We start from the raw sequence: 19,403 nt of genomic DNA, 5'->3' as shown, positions 1-19,403 counted from the left end.
TTTGAAAACACATTAATATAAAATGATGCATAAAAAGCCCTTGCAGCTTCACCTTAACCTTGCTGACCTAAAAACAAATAGAAGTATACAGGAAATAAAGGGGAATGCAGCCAGATAGGCATCAGTTTTGCAAAGCTGAAAATAGGACAGTGCTTCCATATCCTATCATGCCTTGTTGCTACAGTATTGAGCAACGCAATACACCTGTCAGTGGGAACAAGTCAGTGCTCATAGAATAAAGAAAGGTTGGTGTAAAAGATTGGAATGCACCTGGAGGAAATTTTATGATCCTGCTGCTAAATTTTTCTAGAAAACGGCACTTAAGAGTTTTTACAAAAAATGCATACAGCCATGAAAGAACATTTTGCACGGCAGATTGAGACAACTTCTAATTCTCTTAGGGAAGTGTTTAAGGTAGTATGCTCTTTTGTTTCTCCTCAAGGGACCAAGATTGATATCTCTCCTTCTGTTGGACTCTGTAAAGAGCTGTTGCCTTCTTTGATGAGAAGGTCCATAAGCTACCCTGCTCTTTCCCGGATTCTCTGAAGGAGACTCCTGTCATTAGCTCATTGGATACAAGGGAGACCTAAACACCCGCTGTTATTTCTGGTTGCAAACCATGTTTTGATGAGTTTGCCTTTATTTTTGAGCAATGTTCTCTTAATGAGATTATAAAATGTAAGTCTGGCGCTCTGGATGATGTATGCGCCCTGAACATCTTCAGACTTAGTGCAATATTTCAAGCCACTGAATATCTCTTTTAGCTCTGGAGTCTTCCTTCTAGCTGGAAACAGGCATTTTTTCTGCCACTCAAAAAAAGCCTAATGCTGACCAAATGTGTAAAGCAATTATAGGCCTATAATCTCTCCTCCCAGCACTGGCAAAAATTTTGGAGAAGTTGGTCACTCAGCAACTATCCACGGATGTGGAGGCCAATTCCCTTCTCCACGATTCACCAGTAATGTTGTTGCTTCTGGATCTTTTGGCAGCTTTTGACACTGTCTCACATTCGCTTCTGCTAAACAGATTTTACAACTTGGGCATTCAGGGAAAAGCTCTATTGGTCTAATTTTTCCTGGAGCGTAGACCACAACGGGTGTATTTACACCATTTCTTTTCACCCTGACCATTGGTTTGTTGTGTACCACAAGGTTCTGCCCTGAACCTGCTCCTGTTTAATCTTTACCTTTCCCCCTTGGCGGATCTTGTTGAATCCTGGGGTGTTAAGATAGTTTATGATGACAACACCAAGTTACTTTTCTCTTATCAAGACAATGCTGAGGATGCATTTCATAATTTTAAAGAGTGCCTCAGAGGTGTCGCAACATGGATTGAGGCTAATTGTCTTAAATTAAACTCAGATGAAACAGAAGTCTTGGTTTTTAATAATAGCCCCTTCGCCTCCTCATCCTACTTCTGTGCAAGAAATCTTGGTGGTATTCTTCGCTCTCCTTTGCCTCCTAAATTAAACAAATCTCATCATTCTGCTTCTTGAAACTGAAAACTGTAAAAGGATTTCTGCATCTGGTTCCTGAGGGAACGAGGAAAACAGTAGTTCATGCATTAGTTACTTCTTGCCTGGACTACTTGAACAGCCTCTACCTTGGTCTCCCGGCCTTTTTGTTATATAGGCTCCAATTTATCCAGAATGCAGCGGCAAGACTAATAAGGAGAGTCCCTCGCCAATATCATATTTCTCCTAATCTGAGACAGTTGCATTGGCTCCTGGTGGAACAACGTATCAACTTTTCAGAGCCTTTCATGGTAAAGTTCTGTGCTACCTGTTAAACAGACACTTATGCCCAAGAAAGGGAACCTAGATCTAATAATAGTAGACTTCTACAGATTCACAGAGTAGGAAGGCTGGCCTGGTGTGTTGTGGACACCTAAAATGTGTGCACCTTATTAGTCGTTGAGCAGTGTCTAGGAAGCCAGGGCTCTCTAGTGGTGGCTGTGGTGAGCAGCCAAGACTTACCTAGGAGAAATGCAAAGCTCTTAAATTACCACATTAGTCATATAGTAAGTTATCTCACAAGAAAGGAACCACACAATGTTGCAAAAATAAAGGTACTTTATTACAGTAACACTGAACTACATTACTTATAGGAAGTCCCCCCCCCCCCCCCAACTGGAGGTAAGTATACACTATATATGTATAGGTAAGTACTTAAGAAATAGCATAGAAAAGTTAGATACCCCACCCAAGGATTTGGAGTAGTTAGAAGGGACCTGTGTCAACTCGGGACCCCAAGTGGTGAGTACCTAGATGATCCCCAGCGCCTGGGAGAGTAGAGGTAAGTTAGCGGGTCTTCCCATAGACTAACAAGGAGACTTGGAGAAGGAACTTTACAAGAACTGGGCCAGTCCAGTGGAACCCAATGGTGGACTCTGGATGAATAGGACCTGCAAAAGAAGGGAGCAGAGTCAAGTCCACGCAGGAGTGTCCAGGTTGGGCAGGAGCTAATGCTCACTCACCCTTCTGTGGACGAGGATCCCGATTGGTGGTGGAAGAAGGCCAGCTGCGGAGTCCAGGAGCTGCAGGGGAGTCCTTGGAGTCGTGCAAATGATGTCCTATGCTGCAAGTCGGTGGTCAGTGGTCAGGAGGACCAACAATCCTTGGCAAATGCAACACTAGGCAGATTAGGTTTTGCATAGAATAAGAGGACCAGCAAGGTCCAGGGGACTCTACCCTTAGAGGGGAGTCTGGGCTCACCCTCAGCAGTCTGGAGAGCCAGCAGAAGCAGTTGCAACCCCCACTGTCAACCCACCGGTAGCAGGCACAGCAAGTTGCTGTGAGGCCCACTTAGCACACCTGGAGAGGAGTCCCACGTCGCTGGAGCAGCAGAGAGGAGACTGTCCTTGCAAGGATGAAGTGCTGGAGGCCAGGGCTACTTGAAGCCTGAAGATCCCTCGAAGCAGGAGTCAACAAGCCTTGGTTGCTGCAAGAGTTGAGGTGCACAGGGGTACTCTCCTTCAAGGAGAGGCAAGGGCTCACCGTCTCCTAAGTTGGACAGCGGGCATAGAGGACCAAGGGGACCACTCAGCACCACCACCTGTGTCAGAAGATCCATGCAATTCCGGTAAAAAGCAGATCCCAGTAGCTGGACGTTGTTGCTTTAGGTGCCTGTGGATGCTGGGGAGTGACTCATTCACTCCAAGGGAGATGCCTTCTGGCTTCTTTGGTGCAGCTGAAGTCTTGCTGACCCCAGAGGATGCACAGCCGTGGAAATGTTGAAAATGCTGGAAGCAACTAGAGAAACTGTGTTGCAAGACGAGGTCGTCTTAAGTGTGGCAGGCTTGTTCGGTACCTGAAGAGTCCAGCAGCAGTAGTGGTGTCCAGGAGCAGAAGAGGTGGATGCAACAGAGTCCTTGTGGAGTCTTGCACGCAGAATCTGGGGACCCACCCTCAAGAGTTCCTAAATAGCCCCAACTGGGGGCTTGGCCACTCTACAGGGTGACCACCTATCAGAGGGGGTCACTGTCTTCAGCTACCTGTGATTATTTGATAAGGTTTAGCTTCCGGATTAGCATGTTGTCCTGCTCTGTTTGCTTGGTGGCGGGAACACTCCATATGAAGCAGCTGTGTCTCTTATCAAGTGTTTCATTCATTCATTCATACATTCATTCATTGCTGTGTAGAAAGAGGGCTGAGCTTTTCTCAACTCTAGGGTGTGGGCAGCTTTATCACATCTCTATCCAGAGAGACTCTAATCTGTCACAACCACAGTGCTGTCTGGGTTGGTGTTCTCTGCAAAGGACAACTTTCGAATCACAATGCAATGAAGAGGGCAAGTTACGTTTGATCCTTTGAACGTATCTGCCACACTGTGATCTGGGACATCATCACATATGGCCTTAAGCATCCTCTATTGAATTTCTGTGGCAGTTAGTTTGGAGGTGGCGGATTAGAGGGAGGAATGAGTGAAGGAAAAACAACTCCAAGACTCTATGGTCTGGGGATGAGAAGCATGCTGGCAGCCCATCCTGTTGAATGAAAGAGATTTGAATCTTGGCTGTCCTTGGTTATATAACATTCTGCTCACAGCATTTGAGCACTTTCCTTTCAATACTTTATGCTAGAGCAGTGGATCTTAACCTTTAGACTTCTGTGCATCCCCACTTAATAATTACTGGACTTTGTGAACCTCAACTGAATCATTATTGGATCAGGGGAACCCTACTGAGTCGTCGTGGGAGTCCGGGAACCCTGATCTAAGCAATTTAAATAATTGTGGCCACAAAATAATACACACAATTACAGAAACAAATGCACAAGTGATTAAATATTTTATTTAGAAATATAAAAAAGACCCTATAAGTAGGTGTCATGGACACTCAGGGAACGCAGATTAAGAAACACTGTGCTAGACTGCAAGCCAGCTACATTTAGATAGCTGTTATTGTGCATAGATGTTTATACAAATACTTAATCATGTTTAAAACTATATCAGATAAAGTATCCTTCTCACATCTCAAATAAACATTGCTTGAAATTCTGCAAAGCATATAAATATGTGAGGGATCTGATGTTGGGGAGGGGCTAATGACCTTGAGCTCTAATTCTCGATTATGGGAATCCTTTAATATATCTGGAGTGTAATATATGGCTACAGCTGTAGCCTTATTGCCTGAAAGAGGTTTTCCTTTAAAGTCAAAATACTGAAGTATTTTGAAATAACTCGAACACCACCATGACAGCTTGAATGTATTTAATGCTATTCAAGCGAGAATTGCTGAAATACCTTTTGTTTGTTTAGTGGTAGGAAATACTGAATGTTTCAAATATTCAAATAAAACAATGCTAAAATTTGTGATCAAGCACCTTCAACAGGTGTGGAATAGGTCCTTTAAAGCACGTCTCCTTCCGTGGCAATAAAGTGATCTCCGTGGCTTGTATGAAGTTATTCTTTGTTGGTATGGTTACATCTACATCTTTTTTTTCCAGTATCTAGAACTGTTACGATCCCATCAGACACGACCAGCTAAGTGCTTGACTATCATGTGGGCATTGGGCCAAGGTGGTTTCACAGATCTCACCGAGGGCCTAAAAGGTAAGGCTTCCAGATGTGGATACCATCATACCTATGTAGTATAATAATAATACACCCACATATTAATGTTGTAGATTACAAATTAGGTCAGTTTCTCGCACACCTTTTGCACTCTTCAATAGTGGCAATTGGCTTGATCAGATTGCTTAAATAATATAATGACAGTGAATAGGACTGGCCCCAAAACAGACCTTGTCATTACCACTTAACTCAATTAAGGGTTTTGCCCCAATATTCATGAAACTGTGACATTGATCTTAATAGAAGCACAACAACCCCTCAGACTAACAACTTGTTTATTGTGTATTCATGTATATATTGGTCATTTTCTTAAAAAAAAAAAAATGTAACTTAGCTAATGTGTACATCCACCAATGCTCATTTGCTTTTATTTCTTTTTTCAGTGTGGCTTGGAATAATGTTGCCAGTGTTGGGAACTAAGGCTCTTTCACCATTTGCCATTGCGTACCTCGACAGGCTTTTGATGTGAGTGTTGATCTTTAAGTTTAGCCAGTCAGTGTTTACCTTGAATTCAATAAATGTGTGCTTATGCCCTCAGCATCCTTTCTAGAAACGTATTCAACCTTCCTTGCTTGGGAAAAGATTTTTCATTGCTCTTCCCCTGTTGCAGTAATAGGAAAGCATGAGTGAAGTGCTCCCGTAATTCCTGTGTTACCATAAACCTTGGGTTGTCCAGTCTTCCTTCCTCATTCATTCTCCCTGAACTGAGCTCACCAGGTTCCTGGTGACCTGACAGAGGAAGGACTGCATAACTGAAACCCCCAGCAGAGAAGGAAGATGACAACTGACTTGGCCCCAGCCTTACCGGCCTGTCTCCTGCTTCAAAGGACCTGCAGAAGCACAGCGATGCATCCATGGGGACCAACGACCTCTGCCCAGCTCCAGAGAACTGCCCTGCACCCAAAAGGACCAAGAACTCCCATGGACAGCGGCCCTGTCCAAAGAACAACCAAGGACTCCAACCCCACTCTGAATGAGAGTCCTGACCACTCTGCACCCAATGCCCACGGCCTGTGTCGAGGTGGCCCAACCAGATAGAGAGAATCCCCAGGTGATTCTGAGAAAGTGCCCATTCTGGGTTCACCTCTTCACCCCTCCACGATGATACCTGCGGAGGGAATCCAGAGGACCCCCCCCAATCCCCTGACCACGGAGACTTGTGGGTGGTTCTTTTGGTGGCAGCACCTGCTCGATATGGCCAGTGTTCCCTGCCTCAAGTTGCCCTAGCGGCTGAGGGCCTCCTCCTTAGATATGGTATACCGGCTACCACTTGACGAGCAGTAGTCTCGAGGAGGGAAGGCAACGTGTTTCGGTTGCGTGTTGCTGCTTACGGACCCACCTATCCCCCGGCAGCTTTGAGACCGCGCTCTGGGGTGGCATGTGCAGTCCAGGTAGGTGAGGCTTCGATCTACCAGTACACCTCAATGAGTGTCCTGTATGACCTGGGGTACACGCAGTGCAGTGCAGCACCAACTGCTTTTGATTTCGATCTTAATTCCTGGTTGGGGCCGTCCATCAGTTTTAGCACATCTGTGCCTCTCCCCTCAAGCCCAGTGAAGGCACAGCCAGAGGGGGACACGAGCAGTGCGGGCCCTTCATAGGCCCCCACAGAGGTAGTCAGCCGGGGACGGGGAGGTGGTATGGTAGTCAGCAAACTACTACAGTAGTGGTCCATCCAGGGGCTCAAGGTGCAGCTTTTCCATGTTGCTGTTCTGAAAATGCTCATATGGGGGGCCATGGGTGTGTGATTGTTAAATAGCGGGCCTGATCAGTGTGTCATGCAGGCCGCCGCCTCTTCGCTATCTTCACCTGCAGATCAGATTTCAGGGTATATGGGGGTGCTATCCCTTGCACCATCCCTCCCGGTTTACAACTGTGGCCAGAACCTCATGTTGGCCACACTGCTCTCCGTGGAGATAGTGTATGGGGTGAATGCGGGGGGGGGGAGCCTCCCTCAGGGAGCAGGGTTGGCGGTCTGGAGGCTGGGGCGAGAGCACGGTGTAGGCTGCAGTCGCAACTTGCCCATTCCCTGATCGGGGTTACCTACAGCTTTCGTCTGTTGGGTTCTGGGCCATCTCTGAGGGCGTGGACCACTCTGCCCGGGTGACCACCGCAAATTCTGCTGCTTGTTCAGGCTGCTCAGGCCCACCTTGCACCACTGGCTGGCCACCGTTCCTCGCCGCATGGTTGTGGGTGGGCTCAGGGTGTTATAGTTGCCTCCAGGGCACTTTGCAGCCCCAAAGGCCACCCCGACAACGCAATCTGTCTTTCACTTCACGGGCCTCTTATAGGGGACAGCTGCGGTGCAGGGAATGATTGCTGGCCGGAGCGATCTCCAAATACGACTGCCTTCTTGAAGCAGCTAGCTGCCCCCAATGCCTCCACCCACCCTCCAGAAAGGTTGAAGAACTTAAGCAGTTAACATAAACAGTGAGCTAGAGAGAAACAGTACTTAACGGAATAGCATGGGAAATATGTGACCCTTGACTGAAAGCAAGCAAACTTATCACACTAGAAAACTGAAAACTAAGGCAGCAGATTTAGAGATGCAGCACTGCAACAATTAAAGGCCAGTGAAAGTTAGACATGGAATGACCTGGGAAACTACAGAAAGTACTTGACGGAATCTGGCTTCAATAAAGAGTCAAACTCAGGGGACAGGAAAACACTACAGAATAGTGCTAGCTCAGGAAACAAGGGTATACTACAAAACAGTGCATGTTCAGGAAACTAGTATGCACTTCAAGGCAGTGTGTTTTGCAGGAAACCAGGCTACACTGCTAAATAGTGCAGGTTCAGGAAATAAGGATTTGCTATAGCATAGGTAGTGGGAGTTTCTATAATGAAAGGGTGAGACACAGAAAACACTGCAACAGTAACCAAAAGCAAATGAAGACTTTAAAAAGGGTTACTAAAGATTACATGTCTCCTATGTGATGAGATGAGACTAATATCTCCCTACCACAACTGTACAAATTTCTCGGCCCATTCTTGGACTGCAGTGGTGGAGAGGAAGCAGGGAATTCTAGTAATTGCAGTCTCTGGCAGGAAAAGCAGATAGGCTGCCACAAAAGCATATCCAGTCTTGAATGATTTCAGGGAAGCTAGAAATTTGAATTGGGCTAGGACCTCTTCCTTTTTTTACGCAACATTTAGTCTTTGGGGGAAGGGTTGAGCTGTCTGTCTGTTGCAAAGCCAACATGAATCCAAAGTGAAAGGCAAGACACTGTCAAGAAAGTTAGTACACGGATATAGCACGAGGTAAGTGAGATTGGTCTAATGCTGGAAAGTCCCTCAGTCATGCACTCTAATGGTGAGCACCATAGTACAGACAATTTGATGTACTGTTCAATAAATTCTATGTCTTTAAAAAAACTTGATCAACAACTAAAGCTGTTGTTACTAGCATTGCATGTCCAGCCATTGAGTCCTGACTTACATTGCATAATCTCCCTCAGCGGATCACCATTATTAAGCATAAGCACTGAATACTTTTGAGAGCTCTGCACCTGTGAATGGGGAGATGCATCATGACCTACATGAAACTTTGTGTCTTGTGAGGCATGACCATTAGTACCACACTCGAGTGATAGCAAACTGCATACTGAACTGCAGATTTGCACACGCACTATTTTTAAACAGTTCCAAGGAAAAGTCTGTATTTAATAATTGAAACATATAGTGAAAAGCCAATTTATGATTTGTGGTCCTACTCACACTCATTAGTGACATATAGCATATTACACTCTGCACATCTGCCTGTAAAATATATATATAGTTGTGTGAAAAAGAAAGTGTACCTGCTTAATATGGAGTGGTTTTACATATTAAGTCTTCCGACCATAAATACCTCACAAAGTCGTTAGCTTCCATGAAGTTGCGTAATTTGTTTTAAGCACTGTTTTTTGCAACTGTACATTAAAACAAACAAAAAATCCCTTCAAAATAAGGTCTCTGCTTCACTTGTTTATTAGCGAAACTGAGCACTATTGGATGTTTCATTAAAGAAAGAAAAAGTACCTCATGATATCCCCTGTGTCAGTGCTATGGGACCTTTCTGATTGCATTTGCTTGATAACAGATTCATAAATACAGGTCAGGTCAGTGTACACCTCAGTTTTGATAATGGAAGTAAAAATCAGTTTTTTTAACTTTCATTTGTGTATTTTTTTTATTTTTTATTTAGGATGCACGCTAATCTTACTAAAGGTTTTGGGATGATTGGCCCAAAAGATTTCTTCCCTGTACTGGACTTCGCTTTCATGCCAAAAAACTCTTTATCTCCCAGGTATGTGACCTTTAAATAATCTAAATTTGGAATATTTTAATTACATGCATAATACTTCAAGATATACTGTCAACTCATAAAAGCCTGGTTTGGAATACAAGCTTTTACACTGTCTGGAACAAGTAAATAAATGCATAATCTGATAGAGACTTCTAGTTGCAGATTCCTTACCGCAATATTTTCTTCAGGCATCAGTCTGGATCCAGAGATTTTTCCTGAGCAGTACCCCGGCACGCTGTCGGGTGGCGTAATTTGGTTCTGCGTCCTTTGTCAGTGTTGTGCATGCTGAATATGATGTTGTGGCTTTTATAAACTTGGCACGCTGACGTCAGTTCTTTTCTTTCCACTCCAGCCTAGCGCTGGTCCAAAGAAGAGCTACCCCTCAGTCATTGTTTGACTGAACCTTTTTCAACTTTTGGCAGATTATTTTTGAGTCTTGACACTCCTGGTGCATCGAGAGGTGTCTTTACGGAAGACCTGGTTGAAGCCCTGGGAATCCTGTTATCGGACGATGTCTGTGACGGATCCGCGCCTCATCTGCTTACAGTGTCTGGAACGCTACCACGACCTAAAGTCTTGCTCTGAGTGCCTGGCCATGGATCCCAAGGCTTTGAGGTAGTGTTCCCTAAAGCTCATGGCGGCCCCGTGCTCTACTCTGTGTCACTCCAGATCAAGAGGAAGATCCGGAGAACAGTCGCGAAACCCCCACTCTTCAGTGTCCCACTCAAAGTCTTCAGGACAGTCGGGTAAGAGGCACAAGAAGTCGAAGAAGAGCAAGTGTTCTTCGACTTCACCTTGTCCGTCGGCTGACAAGAAAAGGGAGGAGGAGCATTGGCCCTTTGTTCCTCTGTCCTCTGAGCCTGCGTCTGGGCCGACTCCACGTTTCCCTCAGATTCTCGGAGCCGGGGCAAACCCTGCCCAACTGGGAGAATTTCATGAGACCGTGTGCTGCATATTTGGGCAGTATGACTCTTAGCGAGCCTTCAGGCACCGTGGGGTCGAAGGGGCCCCCTCAAGTTTTACGCCTGCAGCTTTGGCCTCAGCTCCAGGGGGGTACCCATGGATCAATTTCTGGATCTGAACCAGGGTCAGTCATGCCACCTCGACCTCCGGTTCTGACATTGACGCTCTCAACACTGTCCATACCCCGGGCATCGTCGACCCCATCCTTATAGTCAACTCCGATATGGAGCTACATCGGTGTTGCAGATGCTGACTGTAACTGTGTCTTCAGCAGGGACCTTGACCCCTGTGTTGGATCCTGACCTTTAATCCTATGGGTTAGGAGGGGTCTCTGGTCCATTTAGAATGCCAGCTGCGGGAATCTGAGCCCTGGCGGATAGACCCGAGTGATGCCAGTGGTCTTGACACTTCGCCTGACACTGGCATGCTTTCTCCCCCTACCTTGACTAGGGAGGAGGGAGCGTCTTATTCCATGGTGCTGCAAAGGGCGACCGAGGTTCTCAATCTTGTGCTTCCTTTGGTGGCAGTCAGGTCTAACTGACAGAGGTGCTTAAGCCTGGGGCTTCCTCTTCTGAACCACTTTTTCCTGTCAGTGAAGCCCTTACGATCGTCCTAGTGGGTACCTAGTCCAAACCCAGCACAGGTAGTCCTGTGAAAAGGACGATTGCCCACCGCCATAGGCCTGTTCCTAATACCCATCATTCCTGACGCAGCACCCCACCCCCAAGAGCTTGGTTATACAACCTCCATGTCCCAGAGCACATTCCCTGCCATGTCCTGGACAGGGAATCCGATGCTGGACCAACTTGGGAATAAAATGTTCTTTTCCTCAGCCTGGCATTGGAGTCTGTGAATACTGCATGCCTTTTCGGCCGTTAGACTCATACTTTATTGGAGATGGTTGTGCAACTGCTGCCACAGGTCCCGGAGGAGGCCTAGGCCATTCTCTCCCAAGCTGTTGCTGATGGAAGAGACGCAACAAAATAAACAACCATATGTGGTCTGGACACAACAGACTCTCTGGGCAAAGCGGTTGCATCCGTGGTGGCCTTGAGGCACCATTCCTGGTTGAGGATGTCAGGCTTGTCCTCATGGATCAGGGAGCCAATGGTCTGCCCAGTCCACCAACCCCATCCCCCACTCCCCTGCAGCCTCCAAACCTTCCTAGTCCAAAGTTTCACCCACCAGGAACCAGTTGGCGGCAGGATTCACCTTCACCTGCCCCGCTGGCAGTCCATAATGTTGGATAGGTGGGTTTTGCAAATAGCCCTCCCTCCCCTTCTTTACAACCCCTTCCATCCATGCCACCATCCCACGATTGGGCAACAGAGGATCATTTGGCACTTCTCCACGAGGAGGTTACTGCTCTCTTGGCCAACCAATCCATAGAGAAGGGACCTTGTGTCAAAAGTGGGTTGTGGTCTTTATTCCCGCTACTTTCTTCTGCCCAAAAAGGACAAGGGCCTCCGCCCTATCCTATACCTTTGGTCCCTCAATCTCGTCCTCAAAAAGAAGTTAAGAATGCTCACTCTGGCTCCGGTTTCATCTGCCCTGGATCCAGAAGACTGGATTGTAGTTTTGGACTTGCAGGACGCTTGTTTTCACACCCCAGTCCTTTTTGCCCACAGACGTTAATTGCGGTTTATGATAGGCCACAAGCACTTCCAGTTTACCATGCTCCCTTTCGGCCTCACTGTAGGAAGCTGGCCTGGTGTGTGGTGAACACCTATGGTGTTATCACCCTATTCCAGGTATCCCCTCTTTAAATCTGACTTGGCCTTACAAAATGCAAGTGGGTGGAACATAATCCCTAAGAATTAAATGGAATATCCTTCAGGGCCAACCCCTCCTGAAGTAGTGTCCTTCTATGTAGTGTTTCAAAAGTCAGCTTATTGTGTTGTAATTGGCTAAATTGACAATGGCGCTGCGATCAAACACCTAGACAGAGGTCCTGCAGATGGTTAAAGTAGCATCAGAAACATTATTACCATTTAATAAGTCAGTGCTTGACCCTATGAAGGCAGCTTGGGAAAGTCTACCTTCTCTTCGGCTCTAAAGCAACTGATGACTGAATAGTTTTGAGCATCATCTGGAGGCCCAGCATTACTCCCTGAGCATTCAGCACCAGAAAGCCTCCAGGTGCAAGGCAACATCCTGGTTCTTTCCCAGTAGTCCCACCTGCCAAGTAATCTAAATTACTGAAGTCTGAGCGTATCTAAGTACTTTGGGCAGGAGGTTTAGTCCTCTAGTCTCCAAATGCTGTGTACCTTCAGGGCAGATACATCCATGCTTTGTGGGACCAGGCATCTCTGGTGATGCCAAATCGGATAGGTCACATTAAGGATTAATTTGTGCAGGTGCTAAAAGATGGTCAGAATGTCTCAAATTGGATTATGACGGCATGCCTGTACTTGGTGGACTCAGTGGCTATTGTTTGATGACCTTGCAAAGTATATGTGAGGCAAGTACACCTAAGTATTGTGTGATGTCTGCAGTAATCAGGGACATGCTGTTTGATGATACGCATATGTTTGGAGATAAAGCTGACACTGCCTTGGAAAGGATCAAACCGGGTATAGCGACAGCAGGAGGTTCGACCTTCCATCACCAGTCTGAAACTATAAGCAGTTTCAGAATTTTTGGGGCCTCTCAAAAGGGTTCATCTTCAGCCATTGACAGCCTGTCCAACCAGTCCAACAACATAATCAGCTGTATACCAGTACAGAGGCAAAATAAAGGGTCCCCAAGTCCAGCAGCCCTCCCCCTCTCCTTGCCACCAGGGCAGCCGCTTTACCTTCCCCTTGAAGGCACATTCAGCAGGTGGGGTAGGGACATCCTTCTTTATACTGGGCCTGGAAGGCCACAACATTAGACCTTTAGGTCCTATAAATCATAGACAAGGGGTTTGTCTTACCCTTCCAACATACTCCTGCCCAGTGCCCCAGCTGCCCTCAGTCCCTTCAGTAACAAGATTGTGTGCTGATTCTGCAGCAGGCGGTGGTTGCCATGTTGCAAAAAGAATCAGTGTAGTTGATCTCAGGTACTTTCTGGTTCTCAGGAATGACAGTAGTCTTCATCCAGTGCCAGACCACACGAATTTGAGCTTGTCCCTGTGCAAGGAAAAGTTGATGATGCTGTCCCTTTGTCAGGTTCTTCTAGTGCTGAAAGCTGAAGTCTGGATGGTGTCCCCTCAACATGCAGCATGTTTATTTCCACATAATGATCATGTCAAATTATGTCTTGCTTTTTGTGATAGGGTCCACTCACTACTACTTCACACTCCTCCTGTCCAGACTAACAGGCAATGATGGTGGTGGTTTTGGTTTGTCTGGGGAAAGTCTAGGTTACTTCACCCCTGTACCTAGAGGGCTAGCTAATTAAGGACAGCTCGCCTCAGACTTGTATCACCTGCAGGCAACAGCCTCCGTGCTGTTCCACTTAGGTGTTACCTTCAGCATACCCAAATCTTGCTGAGAGCCCTCTCGGCCAGTACTGGACAAATCCTTGAAAGCCTTTCTTCCTCAGAATCTGGCACATTAAGGGTATGATTAAAATGTTTGGGAGAGAGCTTGGTTTCCAGTCCAGATTATTATTATTATTATTATTATTATTATTATTATTATTATTATTATTATTATTATTATTATTATTATTATTATTATTATTATTATTATTATTATTATTATTATTATTATTATTATTATTATTATTATTATTATTATTATTATTATTATTATTATTATTATTATTATTATTATTATTATTATTATTATTATTATTATTTTTGTTTGTTTTTTATTACAGATTTTTTTTTTTTTGGCTTTTTATATCCTTCGTGTCACATATGCACGCTGGCACATGAGGACTCTCTATTGGCACTTGCCCTGATATTTTTTACAGTATGAGTGATTTTTCTCAGACCTCATCATGAGCACTTGGGACTCTGCAAAATAACTTGGCTGTTGGTAAATTAAGTAATATCTGTTTCAGAGGATTTCATTTTATACTCCTCCCGAAGCGGCAATGGTGATGACCCCTGCACATACCCTGCGGTGGGGGCCACAGTTGGTAGAACTGAAAAGCAGACGAATATGGTCACCAGAGGAGCAAGTGTTTGACATTAACCTGCTTGATTTATCATCATTTTGCTTAGCTGTGAAGACATTTCTCTCCTCCCGTCATGGGATCTGGCTAGTTCTCCAGCATTGGATCTTTCATAGATTCACATGCTTGAATCATCCCCGTCGTCGAGGTGGGAGCCTCACGGTAAACTTAAATACATAAAGTAGTAAGTCAGTAAAAGTAAAACCAGTAGGCCTCATAGGGTATTTTACAGTCTATCCACTTTGTTTTGTGAAAAGACCCAAACTTCCGTATCAACCAATTAGGATTCAGCCCCTCCCAAACACTCCCAACAGAGGCTGAATTCCCTCAGATTTTCTACCGCACGTCGTGTGAAGGGAGTCTCCCTGAGCTCTGCTCAGTTTTTTCCTTATTTCTGACTGAAGATTGTTTTCTCTCAGGAAACTCGCTCCACAGCTTTACCATGTCTGAAAAGACAAAGAAGGGTCTGTTCAGAGACTGTGACAATTGTGGGAAGAAGAGACTGCATGTTGATGACCCCCCACAAGAAGTGTATCTACTGCCTCCATCCAGACCACAAGGTGAGAGACTGCAAAATCTGTCGCACCTTTAGTAAAAAAAAAACTCCAGGACCGTGAGGGTAGACTTCTCTTATGGCTGCAAAAACAGAAAGCCATAGAACATCCTTCCTCAGACGACAGCGAAGCGTCATCACAGGCTTCTCGCCCTCAGAAAAGAACAGGTGAGAGAAGTAGAGTGTCTGATGAACCACCAAGGAAGGTGCCCAAAAAGACAAAACAAGTCTCTACTGAGGCAAAAAAAGATGTTTCCCATTCAGAGACATTGAAACATTTGCCAAAAAAGGTTCATTCAGAACCTACTACGCCTTTGCATCGAAAAAGCACCTCAAAAAAGGCATCCCTGTCTCTGTCACCGCAAAAAGAGCCAGAAAAAGTCTCTTCAGCGAAAAAACAACCGTCGACGGTAACATCTACTACAGTGTCGTCGACGTTCACAACACCGGTCTCGCCGATGATTGACGTCGTCGCCGTTATTGTCGACGACGATAATTACAGCAAACATTTTTAAGAAAGCTTCGTCGGCAACCACATCGTCGTCGGCGGAAGCCTCCTGGGTTCACCAATCGACTAGGGCACTCCCATCTATGAAGCACCTCTCAATGAGGTTTAAAAAGGCACTGCCGACGACGGCACCTACAAAAGATACGTCGACGAAACAACCGTCTATAGAGGGCCCGTCGACGAAGGGACCATCGACAAAGGACCCGCCGACAAAGGACCCGTCAGCGAAGACGCCGTCAATGACTGAACCGTCGACGAGACTTCCCTCGTCGATCATATCGTCCACAGCACTAACAGTGTATAAGCCATCCACCTACCTGGATACTTTGCCGCACCATTCCGCCTATCATCAGGACGACACCACCAGGTTCTTACCCCTTTCACTTATTAACATGGACAAGGAGTCTAATATTCTGCCAATGCATACCTCACCAAGTAAAGTGTTTCCATACCCACCACAGCATCTTTTAGATGATGATGACGATGATGCACTCTCTCAAAACGACGGAATGTTTGGGGCAGCTAGTAGCCCGTCCCAACTCAATGTCAAATGCCAAGAGTTTGATGATGAGGAGGATCAGAATTACCAGCCTAGTTATGCCTCAACATCCTATCCACAGGCAGAACAACCATCACCCCTCGCTATGCCTAGCACACTAGTAGCAGATCTACAATATATGTTGAATGACTACTATAAAAGGTTTCCACCATCAACTCAGTCCACGCCACCTAGGCCTGAGAGCTACCAGACACCTCGGCAAACTCAGGCTACTAATCTTTCGGAAACACCACAGGCTAGCATACCGGTAACTAGCCAAACTCAGGAAGCTCACCCCTCGTCAGACGACAAAAGGGAAGAGGGTGAGCTAAGAGATTCGGCGGCTAGTGAATGGGATGATTATCTCGTCCCCACACCATCTCCACCGCCAGCAGGTCCGGTAGATTGTCCTCCGGAGAACATAAGAGGTTTCCATAATTTAATAGAGAGAGCGGCAAAACGTTTTGGCCTTGCAATTGTTCCTCATGAAACCGAATGTTTTTTGTACGACTTCAAAGAGCCATCAAAGAGATCGGTAAGAGCTATACCCATTGTAGATTTCTTATGGCAGGAGGGTTTGAAGGCAATGAACAATCCGGCAACAGTGCCTTCACAAATGCCAAGGCTGGAGAAAAAGTACAAGGCCCCAGATGATTCTCCGGCCTGTCTAGTCTCACAGCCAAAACCTGATTCTGTTATACCACAGGCGGCTCAGCGACGTTCCAAAAACCCCTCCGCACCTATAGCGTCTCCCCCAGACAATGGAAGGGAGGAGATAAGACAATATCGGCAAGAAACTTTCCTCTGTTGCAGTGGTCACAGTTAAGGCGGCTAACTCCCTCGCCATCCTGGGAAGGTACTATCGCCAGATGTGGGCAGACATGTCTGCCTTTTTAGATCTACTGCCAGAAGACGTCAAGGTGGAAGCAAAAAAGGTCTTGCAGGAGGGAGAAAGGGTCTCCGCGGAGATTATAGACAGCACAATAGACATTTCTCTCACTGGCTTCAGTCAATTATCTGGCGCAGCAGTCCTGCGCAGACAAGGATGGCTTAAGGCTACTTCATTCAGACCGGAAGTCCAGAGTCGTGTTCTCGACATGCCTTTTGATGGAGAAAGTTTGTTTGGTAAACATGTCGACGACATGTTGCAGGCTATCAAAACGGATACCGATACGTCAAAATCCCTAGGTACCCTGCAATATAAAAAACAACCTTTTCGTGGTGCAAGAGGTAGAGGAAATGATTCCTTTCGAGGCAGATACCAACAATACAGATCCCAATATCAGTCTTCCTCCACAGGGTCACGACATCAGCACCACCAGCAACAGCAGCATTATAGATTACCACCGGCCGCAGCTTACAAACATCCAGCTAGAGGAAGAGGAGCTGCCCGAGGAAGAGATATGGGCAGAAAACAATGACCCGCTGGTCATCTCAACGCTTCCCCTCCCACCTACATCGAGGGTCGGAGGTCGCATCACTTCCTATTTCCCCCAATGGAAGGCTATAACATCGGACAGATGGGTACTCGATGTAGTGGCCAGAGGTCATACTCTGGAATTCACAAAAACACCACCAATTGTTCCTCCATCGGGCCCACCGCCTCCGAGGATGAACCAACTCCTCAAGGAAGTAAGAGTGATGCTGAGAAAAGGAGCGATAGAACCAGTCCCTTTATCTCAAAAGAACAGAGGATTCTATTCCCGTTTTTTCCTTGTAAAGATACCCTCAGGAGACTGGCGCCCCATCCTGGACTTGAGAGCACTAAACAAGTTTCTAAAGAAACAGTCGTTCAGGATGGTAACACTGCAAGATATCCTGCGTCTGTTAAATGCTGGAGATCTGATGGCATCCCTAGACCTCCAGGATGCTTATTTTCATATCCCCATATATCGCAACCATCACAAATTCCTAAGGTTCAGAGTGGGAAGTATGCACCTCCAATTCTGGGTTCTCCCATTCGGTCTCAAATCAGCCCCCAGAATCTTCACAAAAATGTTGGCTCCGGTGGCAGCACATCTCCGCCAGTCAGGTATCCAGGTCTTCCCTTACCTAGACGACTGGCTTATAAAGGCACCCTCAAAGTCGCAAGTAACAAGTCATATCTCCTATTGCCTTCAATTGTTACACAGCCTGGGGTTTGTAGTCAACTACCAGAAATCTCAGCTCCACCCCAAACAAGTATTAAGTTTCTTGGGAGCAATACTAGACACAGTCCGCAACAAAGCGTACCCATCTCACGAGAGGAAACAAAAGTTAACCTCCTTGGCAGACAGGCTCTCCAGAAAAAAGTTTGTTTCAGTCCGCATCTACAAATCATTGCTCGGGATGATATCATCATGCATTCCGCTTGTCCCAGATTGCAGGCTCCACATGCGACCCCTACAAGAGCAATTGGACATGCAATGGACCCAGATCAACGGTTCCTTCGAAGATAAGATTCGCATAAAGCCTCTAATGAAGAACACCATGAGGTGGTGGGCGACTCTAACCAATTTGTCAAACGGACTGTCATTCCTTCTTCAAGCACCAGGTTATATAGTAACAACGGATGCCTCTCTCGAAGGATGGGGTGCACACTGCCAGGACCTGCAAATCAGCGGAACCTGGAATGCGAAAGAGGGTCAGCTCCACATCAATTACCTAGAACTCAAGGCAATACTCTTAGCTCTAAAAGCTTTCTTGCCAAAGATACAAAATTCAAGCGTATTAATCAGGACAGACAACACAACCAGCATGTTTTATCTAAACAAGCAAGGAGGCACGAGATCCCTACAACTCTCGCAGCTAGCACAGCAAATCTGGACATGGGCCATCAAGCACAATATTTCACTCAAAGCGGAGCATGTGCCAGGACAAACCAATATTCTAGCAGACACCCTGAGCAGGACAGTGATTCCTTACCACGAGTGGGAGCTAGATCAAAAAACTCTCAACAGACTTTTTCTATTATGGGGCAAACCGAACCTAGACCTATTTGCCACTCTTGAGAACAAGAAATGCCAGTTCTACGCAAGTTGGCTTCCCCAAAAAGATTTGTGGGGGAATGCGTTTTCGATGAGATGGTCCGGAGTCTATGCCTACGCTTTTCCTCCGATCCCGCTCATCCCGAGAGTCCTCAACAAACTGAAGTCAGAGGGGTGTCGCCTTCTGCTCATAGCTCCCAGATGGCCCAGACAAGTCTGGTACACAGAGCTCCTCATGCTCTCCGAACGGCCACATCTACGACTCAGACAGAGTCCGACTCTTTTAACGATGCACCAGAGACAAGTCAGACACCCAGATCCGTCGTCTCTTCATTTGTCGGCTTGGCTCCTGAATACAATGAATACTTGAATCTCAACATTTCCCCGGAGTGTAGAGACATCTTGGCAAAA

At 46.1% G+C, this 19,403-nt stretch overlaps 1 protein-coding gene across 1 annotated transcript in view; it reads left to right on the top strand.

Moving 5' to 3' along the window:
• TMEM214 (transmembrane protein 214) overlaps positions 1–19,403 on the top strand; it is a 279,147-nt gene that overhangs the window by 74,648 nt on the left and 185,096 nt on the right. Inside the window, exons 6-8 of the mRNA XM_069233624.1 lie at positions 4,946–5,051; positions 5,456–5,537; positions 9,259–9,360. Of these exons, the coding sequence (XP_069089725.1) occupies positions 4,946–5,051; positions 5,456–5,537; positions 9,259–9,360 (290 nt within the window). The remainder of the gene's footprint in view (positions 1–4,945; positions 5,052–5,455; positions 5,538–9,258; positions 9,361–19,403) is intronic.

This window comes from Pleurodeles waltl, chromosome 5, assembly GCF_031143425.1.
Source record: "Pleurodeles waltl isolate 20211129_DDA chromosome 5, aPleWal1.hap1.20221129, whole genome shotgun sequence".
Lineage (NCBI taxonomy): Eukaryota > Metazoa > Chordata > Amphibia > Caudata > Salamandridae > Pleurodeles > Pleurodeles waltl.
Note: the sequence above shows the minus strand (reverse complement) of the source record. Positions and strands in the feature narration are given on the sequence as shown.